At 32.3% G+C, this 16,405-nt stretch overlaps 1 protein-coding gene across 1 annotated transcript in view; it reads left to right on the forward strand.

Moving 5' to 3' along the window:
* The window catches only part of LOC116207749, a 43,017-nt gene that overhangs the window by 8,406 nt on the left and 18,206 nt on the right, over window positions 1-16,405 (forward strand). Inside the window, exons 3-7 of the mRNA XM_031540836.1 lie at window positions 37-864; window positions 12,943-13,758; window positions 14,005-14,505; window positions 14,690-15,439; window positions 15,612-16,385. Coding sequence (XP_031396696.1) covers window positions 37-864; window positions 12,943-13,758; window positions 14,005-14,505; window positions 14,690-15,439; window positions 15,612-16,385 — 3,669 coding nt within the window. The remainder of the gene's footprint in view (window positions 1-36; window positions 865-12,942; window positions 13,759-14,004; window positions 14,506-14,689; window positions 15,440-15,611; window positions 16,386-16,405) is intronic.

The raw sequence follows: 16,405 nt of genomic DNA on the forward strand, positions 1-16,405 counted from the left end.
CTTCAATGACTTATTTAGTTGTTGTCTGGTTGTCAGGTTTTGTTTCCCTGCTTGGAGTCCCTGGAATTACTTCGTCTTCCCAAATTGACAGGGATATGGCAGGACCAGCATTCCGTAGAGTGGAGCAGGCTTAAGTCCCTAAGAATAGAGGCATGCGACAACCTCTTGAAGGTTGTAGATTCGAGTAATTTAATAATGAAGCTCGAGAGCTTGGAATCATTATCGATAGAAAATTGCGAGTCAATGGAAGAAGTCTTTGATTTACGAGGCGTTGCAAGTGGAACAGTCAACAAGATTTTGCCCCGTTTACATTCACTAGAATTGAAGTTTTTGCCAAGTTTGAGGTGCCTGTGGAGCACGACGAGCCCCGAAGACCTTTTAGGATTTCGAAACTTAGGGTCGTTGAAGGTGATTAGCTGCCATGGTTTGAGATGTCTATTTACTGCATCCATGGTTAAAGCTATGGCAAATCTGAAGGAATTAGAAGTTCGATGGTGTCGCAACATGGAAGCCATTGTTATGGAGGACGGTGAAGATGCATCAAAACGAAGTTGGTTCTCATCATCGAACATACTGAAGGCGGCAGTCGAATGTCCTGGCAGCCTCATGTTCAGCCCCTCAAGTTTTTCGAGCAAGCATGTAGACGGTCACAAAGTGGAGGGAACAACTGAAAAAGCTAAAGACACGGCAGAGAACATCATAGCGTTCCCATCCTTAAGGATGTTAGATATACGTGATTGCTATAACATGAAGAGTTTCGTCTTATCATGCAAGAGGGAGCAAGAAGCCATCATGATGGCTGGTGATGATAGCGCAGGCTCGGAGTCTAAGGACGACAGCCATTCCGTCTTCTTCAATGAAAAGGTACGTATACACATTCACGCCGTCTTTAAATATTAGATTTGTATCCATAGTGGGCATTAACAATGAACATGTGGTATCACATGCCATAAGACACATAAAAAAATTATGGAGATTGACTGTCAAAAATTGATGAAAAGGAATAAAATTTGAAAGGAATACATAAATAATTTATAATCTATATAGGTAATATTTATAATACATAATGCAAAGTAGAATTGGTACATTTATTATGCCACAAACATATAGTTTTCATGATCTAATTAATTATAATAGTATTTGAAAATTGAAATACTCAATACTCGATTCTGAAAACATTATAATAGGTTAATTGATTCAAAGAATCATATTGTATATTATCATTGGTACATATAAATTATTGATCATAAGTTAAAAAAATGAAATGAATATATAATACTGTCCGATCTTTATAGTTGATGTCATGTGGAAAATTTTATTAATCATATTTTCCTAACATGGGTAAGATACTTAACAAACAGTCAAACAACTATTTTATATGAAAACTCAAAAATCAACAGGCTCATCGTAATATCAAAGCCTTGTTCCATTTTATTATATTCATGTAATAATATAGGAAATCAAGATAATTAATTGTATCCTGGAAGATTGAAAAAGGTAAAGTGATTATTAATAATATCTATCTATCTATCTATATATATATATATATATATATATATGTATAAACAAACTCTAAGTCGAATTCTCACGCCACCACATCATCGAAAATAAGAAATAGAGCTTTCTCGCTTTGCCACGTCATCACTTATGTATTAAAGAAGTTTTTTATTATTAATTATGCACTAGAATACATATTATTTGAATATAACCTAACAGAATATATACTATATACATTACCTGTTATTCAGGAAATTTATGTAATAAAATATAAATTTTTTATCAATAATTATACAGTAAAATATATATATTATTTGCTTATAGCCCAACAAAATATATATTGTATACATTAGCTGCTATTCAAGAAATTCATGTCGTAGAATATATAGATTAAATCTTTTAAAAATAGTGATTTTTTATATTTGATATATTTTTACTATCTTAACAATATATAGTGGAATTTCATAAAATATATGGATAGATATATATGACGCTTAAAATATTTACATATATATTTCAGAATATACACACACACATATATATCGTTTAACATATAGCAGATACATGTAGATTATCTATATGTATTGTTCAAATCCATATATATATCGTTCAAATCGTCCACATATATATAGCAAAAAGATCACAATATGCATGTATTTTATTTGCATTATGTACATCTTATTATAGAATTTTATATATTATGTTTCCTTTTATTAAGTTCAAAATTATTTTTTGGGTTAGTTGTACTAGTAGTCCAAAAAATTTCATAAATATTACAGTTTGGTCCAAAATACTTTTTTGATAACTTGTTGGTACATTAAGTTTCAAAAACTGTTTCAATATAATACATTTCGTCATCTCGTGCTTGACGCCGTTAGTTCAACACTAACGTGGCTCACTATGTGTCAGCAACTTTCTGACGTGGCCAAAACAGTAAACAAAATGGCGCCAAAATGTTTTACAGAAGTTACATGATGGTGCAAACTCTTTTGAAATTATAACTTAAATGTACAAAATGTTTTCTCTCCCGTCCCTCTACTCTCCCCCTCATACTCCTATGCATGCATTCTCAGAACCTTCACGCCTTTCTTTTCCCCATGGGCGACCGTGTATGTCAAAGCTCGGAGCGGTAGTCGGAAGGCTCGTGGTTGCTAGAGACCTCTCTCTCCTCCTACTTCTCCCTCTGCGATCTTGCAAATATTTTTTTTGAGTGAAAGTGGGGTGGGGTCATCGAGGGTGCCGGTGGGCTCACTCTGATAGCAAGCTTGGTCGGAGCGTGGGGTCACTAGCGAGGGCAGTCCCCACCCTGACACAAGATCTCTCAAGAGATCTGGGATCGATGACCCCACCCCATTTTGTAACTTCTGTAACTTCTGTACCATTATGTAACTTTTGTAAAACATTTTGTACTATTAAGTTACAATTTTAAAAGAGTTTGCACCATCATGAAACTTTTGTAAAATATTTTGGCGCCATTTTGTTTACTGTTTCGGCCACGTCAGAAAGGTGCTGACATGTAGTAACCCACATCAGCGTCGAACTAACGGCGTTAAGCACGAGATGACAGAATGTACTACATTAAAATGGTTTTGAAACTTAATGTATCAACAAGTTACCAAAAAAATATTTTGGACTAACCTGTAACATTTATGAAATATTTTAGACCACCAGTGCAATTAACCATTATTTTTTTCTCGAACCACCGAATTTTTTTTCCTCAATTGACTATATATATGTGCTTAATATTGCTCTAATTCTATGACAAGCAACGATCTGTATGGCAGAGAATCCGGTCAACCTGTAGATGCTACCTCACAATAATATGACTTTTTTTACGTAGGAATAACTTATACACAAGAGGATCCAATTTTTTCTTCTTGTATTTCGTTAGGGGTTTTGAGTTGATAGTTTAAATTCTCATTAAAGGTTTTGCCAAGATATTTATTTAGGTCATTAATTATATTTTTATAGTTCCTCGGATACAAATCCATCCTTCTACGCCAAGTTACCCAAAATAATTACTTCTTCACAGAATTGTTGCATTATTATTTCCTCTAATATTAAGAATCCAAAAAAACTGATTTTAATGTTTATTAGGTTTAATATTTTTAATTTGATGAATTTCGTTTCCACTCTACAAATGTATATCCGAAGAAATCACGGTGCTACGTATGGAGTTAATGATTTAGAAATCCTTCACAGACACTTTTCAATAAATATATGAATAAATATAATATTACTATCTCTTTTACTTTAATGTTTTTACTTTTTTCTTTTATAATCTATAACCATATCTATAAATATTCGAAATGAAAAATATAAAATATTATGTATGTCCTATTAATGATAATTCTTAAAAAAATGATTTTCTAGAAAAAAATTTCTTGAGTTATTATTTTAAAGTTATTTCTTAAGATAATTTTCTTCGATTATGTTTATTTTTTAGTTCAAATTCAATCCTTTTGCTTTCCGAAATATTATGTCAAATTTTTCATTTCGACTTTAAACACTGAAATATTCGGTCGGCCATACAACCCAAACATAACTAAATTGTGTCACCGTGATACGGTTATTGTCAATATAATATTATAGTTTTAATCTTTTCTATTTAGGAAAATAATATTATAATTAATTTTTATTACTTATACTAAAAATTAAATATTTCCCTCATAACACACGGGGTTTTATCTGTATATGAAAATAACCAAACTGAATTCTCACTCGGCCACATCATAAAAAATAAAAAACGGAGTTCTCTCGCGATGTCACATCATCACTTACATAACAAGAAAATTTTATTATTTTTATCAAGAAATATATCTATAAAAAAAATATAGTTGTAATATTCTCTTATTTAATCTATATAGTGGAATATATAGATTATATCCACAATTAGGGAAAGTGAAGCATGCAGCGAAATATATTTTCAATAGGGGCATAATAGTGGAATATAGTCTAATAAGGGCATTTGGATTACGTAGTGAAATATAGTCCATCATTTAGTATCGCATAATATTACCTAAGTATAATTATAGTTCAATGTTTTAATAGATGGGAAAACTTTTAGATAATTATTAAGGAAATAATTATGTACATATATTGGTTATCTAGCACTGAGAATTAGACTTGAAAGTGAATTATTATTATTTTTTTGCTCATGCAGACCTGAAGGTGGGTATTTTCTTAATTTTCAATGAGGTTCTTAACAGTATTCATTATATCATGGACGATTTCATTTATTGGAGCTTGAATACTATTTTTTCCATTGGTTATTATTTATTTATTTTTCACATTCATTGAGTTTTCCTTTATATTCATTAAATTTATTCATAGAGTCATTCCACCGCATTAGGATTTAGTTGTTATTTTGTGTTATTGCGATCTCTTTAATTGTTATGAGTTGGCACTGCCCATTTTATTGAGCATTTAGATACTTGTCTTCCTATTGTATTATTGGTTTGAGGAATTTTGTATTCTATTGAAGAGTTGTGATTGTCATGCGAGACGTAAATTTAATAGGGCAATTGTCATTGTGTGAGCTGTAAAAAATTGAGTTGAATATAATATTGACAATAAAAAATATATATTATAATTTATAATTATGATCTTTGTCATAGAGAAAAAAAAAATCTTTGAACCGATATATTTTCTAGTTTTTTACTTTCCTAGAACATTTATATAAATGCATTTACTTTCCTAGAACATCTTCTACGGCCAAGTTACCCAAAATAATTACTTCTTCACAGAATTGTTGCATTATTATTTCCTCTAATATAGAGAATCCAAAAAACTGATTTTAATGTTTATTAGGTTTAATATATTTTTAATACGATGAATTTCGTTTCCGCTCTACACATGTATATCTGAAGAAATCAAGGTGATACGTATGGAGTTAATGATTAAGAAATCCTTCACAGACACTTTTCAATAAATATGTGAATAAATATAATATTACTATCTCTTTTACTTTAATGTTTTTACTTTTTTTTTTAATAATCTATAACCATATCTATATATATTCGAAATGAAAAGTAAAAATATTACATATGTCTTATTGGTGATAATTCTTTAAAAAAACTGATTTTCTAGAAAAAAATTTCTTAAGTTATTATTTTAAAATTGTTTCTTAAGATAATTTTCTTCGATTATGTTTATTTTTTAGTTCAAATTCAATCCTTTTGCTTTCCGAAATATTATCTCAAATTTTGTCATTCCGACTTTAAACACTGAAATATTCGATGGGCCATCCGACCCAAACATAACTAAATTGTGTCACCGTGATATGGTTATTATCAATATATATATTATAGCATTAATCTTTTCTATTTAGGAAAATAATATTGTAATTATTTTATTACTTATACTAAAAAATTAAATATTTCCCTCACAGCACACAGGGTTTTATCTGTATATGAAAATAACCGAGCTGAATTCTCACTCGGCCACATCGTAAAAAATAAAAAACGAAGCTCTCTCGCGATGTCACATCATCACTTACATAACAAGAAAATTTTAATATTTTTTAGGGTAAATTACAAAAAAAACCAAAGTTTTGTAAAATGTCTCAATTTTGTCCTAAATTTTGTTTGTAACAAAAAAACCATAAGTTTTCTAAAATGTCTCAAAAATGACCTCCGTTATAACTTCCGTCAATTTTTGCTACTGATGGTGGGTCCCTTTAACAGTCTACGTAGGTCACACGTAGGCTAGTGGGTCCCTTTAACAGTCCACGTAGGTCACTCGTAGGCAAAAATTGACGGAAGTTATAACGGAGGTCATTTTTGAGACATTTTAGAAAACTTATGGTTTTTTTTGTTACAAAACAAAATTTAGGACAAAACTGAGACATTTTACAAAACTTGGGTTTTTTTTTGTAATTTGCCCTATTTTTTATCAAGAAATATATATCTATAAAAAATATAGTTGTAATATTCTCTTATTTAATCTATATAGTGGAATATATAGATTATATCCACAATTAGGGAAAGTGAAGCATGCAGCGAAATATATTTTTGATAGGGGCATAATAGTGGAATATAGTCTAATAAGGGCATTTGGATTACATAGTGAAATATAGTCCATCATTTAGATATAGCGTAATATTACCTAAGTATAACTATAGTCCAATGTTTTAATAGATGGGAAAACTTTTAGATAATTATTAAGGAAATAATTATGTACATATATTGGTTGTCGAGCACTGATAGTCAGACTTGAAGGTGAATTATTATTATTATTTTTGCTCATGCAGACCTGAAGGTAGGTATTTTCTTCATTTTCAACGAGGTTCTTAACAAATTCATTAGATCATGGATAATTTCATTTATTGGAGCTTGAGTACTATTTTTCCATTGGTTGTTATTTATTTATTTTTTCACATTCATCGAGTTTTCCTTTATTTTCATTAAATTTATTCATAGAGTCATTCCACCGCATTAGGATTTAGTTGTTATTTTGTGTTATTGTGATCTCTTCAATTGTTATGAGTTGGCACTGTCCATTTTATTGAGCATTTAGATACTTGTCTTCCTATTGTATTATTGGTTTGAAGAATTTTGTATTCTATTGAAGAGTTGTGATTGTCATGCGAGACGTAGATTTAATACAGTAATTGTGGTTGTGTGAGCTGTAAAAAATTGAGTTGAATATAATATTGACAATAAAAAATATATATTATAATTTATAATTATGATCTTTGTCATAGAGAAAAAAAAAATCTTTGAACCGATATATTTTCTAGTTTTTTACTTTCCTAGAACATTTATATAAATGCATTTACTTTCCTAGAACATCTTCTACGGCCAAGTTACCCAAAATAATTACTTCTTCACAGAATTGTTGCATTATTATTTCCTCTAATATAGAGAATCCAAAAAACTGATTTTAATGTTTATTAGGTTTAATATATTTTTAATACGATGAATTTCGTTTCCGCTCTACACATGTATATCTGAAGAAATCAAGGTGATACGTATGGAGTTAATGATTAAGAAATCCTTCACAGACACTTTTCAATAAATATGTGAATAAATATAATATTACTATCTCTTTTACTTTAATGTTTTTACTTTTTTTTTTAATAATCTATAACCATATCTATATATATTCGAAATGAAAAGTATAAAATATTACATATGTCTTATTGGTGATAATTCTTTAAAAAAACTGATTTTCTAGAAAAAAATTTCTTAAGTTATTATTTTAAAATTGTTTCTTAAGATAATTTTCTTCGATTATGTTTATTTTTTAGTTCAAATTCAATCCTTTTGCTTTCCGAAATATTATCTCAAATTTTGTCATTCCGACTTTAAACACTGAAATATTCGATGGGCCATCCGACCCAAACATAACTAAATTGTGTCACCGTGATATGGTTATTATCAATATATATATTATAGCATTAATCTTTTCTATTTAGGAAAATAATATTGTAATTATTTTTATTACTTATACTAAAAAATTAAATATTTCCCTCACAGCACACAGGGTTTTATCTGTATATGAAAATAACCGAGCTGAATTCTCACTCGGCCACATCGTAAAAATAAAAAACGAAGCTCTCTCGCGATGTCACATCATCACTTACATAACAAGAAATTTTAATATTTTTTAGGGTAAATTACAAAAAAAAACCAAAGTTTTGTAAAATGTCTCAATTTTGTCCTAAATTTTGTTTTGTAACAAAAAAACCATAAGTTTTCTAAAATGTCTCAAAAATGACCTCCGTTATAACTTCCGTCAATTTTTGCTACTGATGGTGGGTCCCTTTAACAGTCTACGTAGGTCACACGTAGGCTAGTGGGTCCCTTTAACAGTCCACGTAGGTCACTCGTAGGCAAAAATTGACGGAAGTTATAACGGAGGTCATTTTTGAGACATTTTAGAAAACTTATGGTTTTTTTGTTACAAAACAAAATTTAGGACAAAACTGAGACATTTTACAAAACTTGGTTTTTTTTTTGTAATTTGCCCTATTTTTTATCAAGAAATATATATCTATCAAAAAAATATAGTTGTAATATTCTCTTATTTAATCTATATAGTGGAATATATAGATTATATCCACAATTAGGGAAAGTGAAGCATGCAGCGAAATATATTTTTGATAGGGGCATAATAGTGGAATATAGTCTAATAAGGGCATTTGGATTACATAGTGAAATATAGTCCATCATTTAGATATAGCGTAATATTACCTAAGTATAACTATAGTCCAATGTTTTAATAGATGGGAAAACTTTTAGATAATTATTAAGGAAATAATTATGTACATATATTGGTTGTCGAGCACTGATAGTCAGACTTGAAGGTGAATTATTATTATTATTTTTGCTCATGCAGACCTGAAGGTAGGTATTTTCTTCATTTTCAACGAGGTTCTTAACAATATTCATTAGATCATGGATAATTTCATTTATTGGAGCTTGAGTACTATTTTTTCCATTGGTTGTTATTTATTTATTTTTTCACATTCATCGAGTTTTCCTTTATTTTCATTAAATTTATTCATAGAGTCATTCCACCGCATTAGGATTTAGTTGTTATTTTGTGTTATTGTGATCTCTTCAATTGTTATGAGTTGGCACTGTCCATTTTATTGAGCATTTAGATACTTGTCTTCCTATTGTATTATTGGTTTGAAGAATTTGTATTCTATTGAAGAGTTGTGATTGTCATGCGAGACGTAGATTTAATACAGTAATTGTGGTTGTGTGAGCTGTAAAAAATTGAGTTGAATATAATATTGACAATAAAAAAATATATTATAATTTATAATTATGATCTTTGTCATAGAGAAAAAAAAATCTTTGAACCGATATATTTTCTAGTTTTTTACTTTCCTAGAACATTTATATAAATGCATTTACTTTCCTAGAACATCTTCTACGGCCAAGTTACCCAAAATAATTACTTCTTCACAGAATTGTTGCATTATTATTTCCTCTAATATAGAGAATCCAAAAAACTGATTTTAATGTTTATTAGGTTTAATATATTTTTAATACGATGAATTTCGTTTCCGCTCTACACATGTATATCTGAAGAAATCAAGGTGATACGTATGGAGTTAATGATTAAGAAATCCTTCACAGACACTTTTCAATAAATATGTGAATAAATATAATATTACTATCTCTTTTACTTTAATGTTTTTACTTTTTTTTTAATAATCTATAACCATATCTATATATATTCGAAATGAAAAGTATAAAATATTACATATGTCTTATTGGTGATAATTCTTTAAAAAAACTGATTTTCTAGAAAAAAATTTCTTAAGTTATTATTTTAAAATTGTTTCTTAAGATAATTTTCTTCGATTATGTTTATTTTTTAGTTCAAATTCAATCCTTTTGCTTTCCGAAATATTATCTCAAATTTTGTCATTCCGACTTTAAACACTGAAATATTCGATGGGCCATCCGACCCAAACATAACTAAATTGTGTCACCGTGATATGGTTATTATCAATATATATATTATAGCATTAATCTTTTCTATTTAGGAAAATAATATTGTAATTATTTTTATTACTTATACTAAAAAATTAAATATTTCCCTCACAGCACACAGGGTTTTATCTGTATATGAAAATAACCGAGCTGAATTCTCACTCGGCCACATCGTAAAAAATAAAAAACGAAGCTCTCTCGCGATGTCACATCATCACTTACATAACAAGAAAATTTTAATATTTTTTAGGGTAAATTACAAAAAAAAACCAAAGTTTTGTAAAATGTCTCAATTTTGTCCTAAATTTTGTTTTGTAACAAAAAAACCATAAGTTTTCTAAAATGTCTCAAAAATGACCTCCGTTATAACTTTCGTCAATTTTTGCTACTGATGGTGGGTCCCTTTAACAGTCCACGTAGGTCACACGTAGGCTAGTGGGTCCCTTTAACAGTCCACGTAGGTCACTCGTAGGCAAAAATTGACGGAAGTTATAACGGAGGTCATTTTTGAGACATTTTAGAAAACTTATGGTTTTTTTTGTTACAAAACAAAATTTAGGACAAAACTGAGACATTTTACAAAACTTGGGTTTTTTTTTGTAATTTGCCCTATTTTTTATCAAGAAATATATATCTATCAAAAAAAATATAGTTGTAATATTCTCTTATTTAATCTATATAGTGGAATATATAGATTATATCCACAATTAGGGAAAGTGAAGCATGCAGCGAAATATATTTTTGATAGGGGCATAATAGTGGAATATAGTCTAATAAGGGCATTTGGATTACATAGTGAAATATAGTCCATCATTTAGATATAGCGTAATATTACCTAAGTATAACTATAGTCCAATGTTTTAATAGATGGGAAAACTTTTAGATAATTATTAAGGAAATAATTATGTACATATATTGGTTGTCGAGCACTGATAGTCAGACTTGAAGGTGAATTATTATTATTATTTTTGCTCATGCAGACCTGAAGGTAGGTATTTTCTTCATTTTCAACGAGGTTCTTAACAATATTCATTAGATCATGGATAATTTCATTTATTGGAGCTTGAGTACTATTTTTTCCATTGGTTGTTATTTATTTATTTTTTCACATTCATCGAGTTTTCCTTTATTTTCATTAATTTATTCATAGAGTCATTCCACCGCATTAGGATTTAGTTGTTATTTTGTGTTATTGTGATCTCTTCAATTGTTATGAGTTGGCACTGTCCATTTTATTGAGCATTTAGATACTTGTCTTCCTATTGTATTATTGGTTTGAAGAATTTTGTATTCTATTGAAGAGTTGTGATTGTCATGCGAGACGTAGATTTAATACAGTAATTGTGGTGTGTGAGCTGTAAAAATTGAGTTGAATATAATATTGATAATAAAAAATATATATTATAATTTATAATTATGATCTTTGTTGTAGAGAAAAAAAATTATATCTTGGAACCAATATATTTTCCAGTTATTTACTTTCCTAGAACATTTATATAAATGCATTTTCTTATATTTGAAAAATCAGCCTATTACTTTCTTTTTTCCACATTATAATTAGGATAATATATTTTGCTCTTGGTGAAATATAATTTTTTTGCTGAACTCATTTAATTTGTAGGTGAAACATATTTAATTCACAATATATTTTTCTTGAATAAAAATTCATATTGTACTTAATTTTAATGTTACTTATTGTTAAAAATTAAAAATCTTTCTAGTGCAATGCGCGTCTTATTACCTAGTTTAAATAAGATTGAAAGATTTTGGACAAAAAATGGGAAACAGACTCATTGCAATGAGTCCTATTAAAATCTTGTTGCAAAATTACATTTCGGTTTCTAATAATAGCAATCATGCACCTATAGCGGTTGGTCCCGATCGCCTCTGGCCCTCTGCCTCTCCTCTCCCCTCCGTGGATCTCCTTTTTTTTTTTTATAAAAAAATAGTTTCTATGCTCAAAACTTAGAAAAATTAAAAGAGAGACACATCATTAACACGTGTATGATCAATTTAATTTTTTGGTAATATATATAGCGTAAAAAGTGAATGTAAAAATTAAAAGGACTCAAGTAACACTTGAAGTACTAATAGTAATTGATGAATAGGACTTAAAGATACAAATTTAATGGCTTGTGTTTATGTACTACCGTAATACATTTTTTTTAATTGTACTGTTGTAAAATCACTCCCACGGAGAGATTAAATCACAATTATTTTTAACTCTAATAGCTACTTAATTTTAAAGGAATTGGAGGAATGGTAATTCTGGAAAAAGGAAAGGAAAATCAAGTATTTTTCTTCTCTAGTTTGCAATATAGATTAAGGCCGGGGCTATTTTCACAACAATTACTAGTTGCATGACTATACTGTGCCCTCATTTCCCATTTAAGCAAGTCTATGAGTTATATCCTTGTAACAATATTTTCTTGTCCATCCAGTCTCTTTCCTATTTGACTTCACAAATCATGTTCTCTCTTATATTAGCAATCTTTAAGTTCTATATCGTTTATCTTTCCAGCAAAAAAAAAAAATCTATATCGTCTACCATGTCTTCTCCTTCCTTCTTTCAATCCATTCATATCTTTCCACTGTTAACGAATATGGGGGTAACACTTTTATTTCGCTTAACATACCACTCTTCAATCGGTAACATCTTTAAGTTTAAGTTAGAAAGTGCTTGCTCTGGAAATATTTATGTTGGATTGTAGAATAGAACTTTATACAACTTTTCCATGTAAACTTCTTTATATATTGTTAACGATTTCTATTAATTCAGAAAGTCTTGAACATGTTCCATTGTTTCGTTCTTTATTGCATCCCAATTTTAACCGAAATTCAATTTAATTTCGCGCTTAATGGAGGTCTCTTTCTAGTATAGTCTGTATAGATATACCGAAAAATAGATCAAAACGAAATTATAAAAAGTCACAAAACATTTTTGTGATGATTGACAATTGATAAGCTTATGTGACGATGTTGTGCTTCCCAGGTTCATCTTCCAAGCTTGGAGGAGCTATCACTCGATGACTTAACTTGTGAAAAGATATGGCATGACAAACTCCCTCAGGGATCCTTTTGCAAGCTAGGAGATCTCCGTATTGGCTGGTCTCTCCATCTATCAGTTGTCTTTCCTTCAACTTTCATAGAAAGATTGAAGAATCTGAAAAGCGTCAATGTTAGAATTTGCCCATATCTAAGAAGACTATTTTGTTGCCATCTATCATCAGTTGTCTTTCCTTCAACTTTTATAGAAAGATTGAAGAATCTGGCAAGTGTTTGCGTGGAAGATTGCTCAATTCTAAGAAGACTATTCACACCTGTTTTGCGGGACTCTGATGAAAAGCTCAAATGGATGAGTCTACCCGAACTGAAAGAAGTGGAGTTATATGATCTGCCACAACTGACGCATGTTGTGGAGGGTGGCTCTCGGTCCCATAGCTTACTACTGGGATTTCCGAGTCTAACAAAAGTTGAAGTGGATGAGTGCAAAAGTTTAATGTATATGTTCCCTACTGCCACAGCCACAACACTCTCAAAGCTAGAGGAAGTTTCAATTCAAGATTGCGACAGCATGGAAGAAGTGATTGCGAAAGAAGGAGGGGAAGGGATTTACGAACTGACATTCCCTCGATTGAGTTCACTGAAACTTCATGATCTGAAGAATTTGATCTGTTTCTCTTCTGCGAGTTGTTCATTTTACTTTCCATCCTTAGAAGACCTAAGTTTAAAGGACTGCCATAAGATGGAGGCATTCATCTCGCCCATAGCACATACTGAAACTGCAGCATTATTCTTCAATGAGAAGGTTTACATTACACCCCTTCTCCCCATCCCCTCTCCCCCCCTCCCCCCGCCCCCAAACACACACACACACACACACAACCCAAAACAAATTTCATTGTGTCTTTCAGTCTTCAGTTGCTGATGTTTGCTTTAGTTTGATCACACATCAAGTGGACTGACGAATGCAAGCAAGCAAAGCTGGTGTTCTTTTGCCTCATTCATTAATTTACAGTAGTCTGCATGACATTTTTTGTTGCTCCACATGCAGGTCGAGCTTCCGAAATTGGTGAAATTAGAGATTGGCCGAATAGGATTGAAAGAGTTGTCATTGCACACTCAGACCCCTCCTGGGTCTCTGCAAAGCTCGAGGCAACCTGTTATGTTCAGCTGCCCTGAGTTTCACGGGGTTCCATCCTTTGCCATGAAGAGGTTGCAGCGACTGGAGAGGCTGACTTGCTTAGAGATCTATGGTTGCCAGCAAAGAAATCTTTTCACAAGTTCTCATGTGAAATGTCTGCGACATCTCCAGCGTCTCAAGATAGAATCATGTGATATTCTGGAACATGTCATTACAGATGGAGAGGCACTGGCAACCGGGGGCATTGTCTTTCCTTGCTTAACTAACTTGGAACTTGATGATCTGCCAGAACTCTGCAGCTTCTACCACAAGCGCCACACATCATGCAAAGAAAGCCATGAAGAATCAGGCCGGAAGGAAGAGGACAGTCTCCAGCATCAAATTCAGCCATCGCTATTTTGGGTTGAGCAGGTACACAGGTCCCTACATTACATTTACTCTCTTAATTGCTTCACAGTCTAAAGTTACTCCTATACGTGTCTAGTGCTCTTGAGTAACAATAATTAGAATTAGCATGGACACGCACCTCATCTGTTTCTTGCCTTATCATCACCAAAATAAGGAACTAACCAAAGCTCTGTGCCCTGCACTGCAGGTTTCATTCCCCTCCTTGGCGGAGTTGGCGATTTCAAGTATAGGCAAGTCAAAGATGATATGGCATGGGCAAGTTGCTCCAGATGCTTTCAGCAAATTGACAGAGATTAATGTGGAAAGATGCAATAAGCTAGAGCATGTGTTCAAATCCGATATGCTACAGTCTTTCGTGAACCTTGAAAAGCTGAGAATTACAGACTGCTCTTCATTATCGGTCATATACGATCTGCAAGGGCTCGTAGTGAACCCGGGAGTGGAAAATGCTGCCACCACTGCCCATCTGAAAGAATTGGAGCTGAATGGGTTGAGGGAGTTAAAGCATATATGGAACGGGGACCCCACAGGAATCGTCAGCTTTCAGAACTTGTCCACTGTTAATGTTACTGAATGTGGAAGGCTCGCGTATCTTTTCCCTGCCTCTCTGGCAGAAAGCCTTCTGAAGCTCGAGAAGCTGACGATTGGGGCATCAAGCCAGCTAGAGGTGGTTGTTGCTGATGATGAAGTGGACAAAGCATCCGATGACTGGAAACTTGTCTTTCCACAACTGGAAGACCTCACACTTGAGGAATTAAAGGAACTCAAGAGCTTCCACTCAGGTAGACGTATTTCGCAGTTCCCCTTGTTGAAAAAATTGACAGTTGAAGGGGTAGGCGACCTAGTGGAGCTCCTCGCTTCTGACTTTGGGAGTTTCTCAGTGCCATCTGAAAAAGGTTCTCCAGTACTCCAACATCCTCTGTTCTTAGTTGATAAGGTGGGTGACATATCTTCTCTCCCACAGCTTGTGTTCTTTTGGTTCAGTCGTTATAGTTTTAGCACAAACTGACTAATCAGGTTAAGTGTACCAGAGCGCTCACTGCCAATCGAGTCTCAAGTGGGCAAAACAGTTCTCAAAAAATAAATAAAAAGAATTTGTAATGTCGCAGGTTTCATTCCCTCGGTTGGAGGAATTAAGTATTAAAGGCATGAAGAACTTAGGAACGATATGGCGCGGTCAAATAACCGAAGGATATTGTTTCAGCAAACTTAAAGAGATCACTGTAAAAGGCTGTGATGCACTGGTTACCATATTCCCACCCAACACCGTGCGAGCATTATGGAAACTCGAGAAGCTGCATGTAATATCTTGTCCTTCATTGAGGGTCATCTACCATATGCAAGGGCTCACCCAGGACAGAGTGGAATATTCTGATCACGTAGTTGTTGGGGCCCTGCTGAAAGAATTGCTTCTTCGGGATTTACCAAAATTGGAGCACATCTGGAATATTGCAGATCCGGGAAGGATTCTCAGCTTTCACAACCTGGACTCGGTTGAAGTTGAGAAATGCGAGAGTCTCAAGTATGTCTTCCCTCCCTCTGTGGCGAAGGCTCTTTACAACCTTAATGTGTTGTCGATAAAGAATAATTGGGGGCTAGTGGAGATTGTTGCAGCAGCAGTTGAGAAAGCGGAAATAGCTGCAGGTACCTCGGAATTTGTATTTCCTCGGGCTACAAGTCTGAAGCTCTCTGGACTCCTGCGGCTCAGCAGTTTCTGCCAAAGGCGTCATATCTCCAAATGGCCCTCGTTGGAAAAATTGGATATCGAAAGCTGCGATCGCATCCAGAACTTGTTCTGTCATATGGATTTTTTCCAAGATGCAGTCGGTAACAGTAATGATGTGGGATCTCCCCCTCAGCAAACCCTCTTCTTCGTAGATAAGGTATGAACATTTATTTTTTC

This window comes from Punica granatum, chromosome 1 (assembly GCF_007655135.1).
Source record: "Punica granatum isolate Tunisia-2019 chromosome 1, ASM765513v2, whole genome shotgun sequence".
NCBI classification, from domain to species: Eukaryota; Viridiplantae; Streptophyta; class Magnoliopsida; order Myrtales; family Lythraceae; genus Punica; species Punica granatum.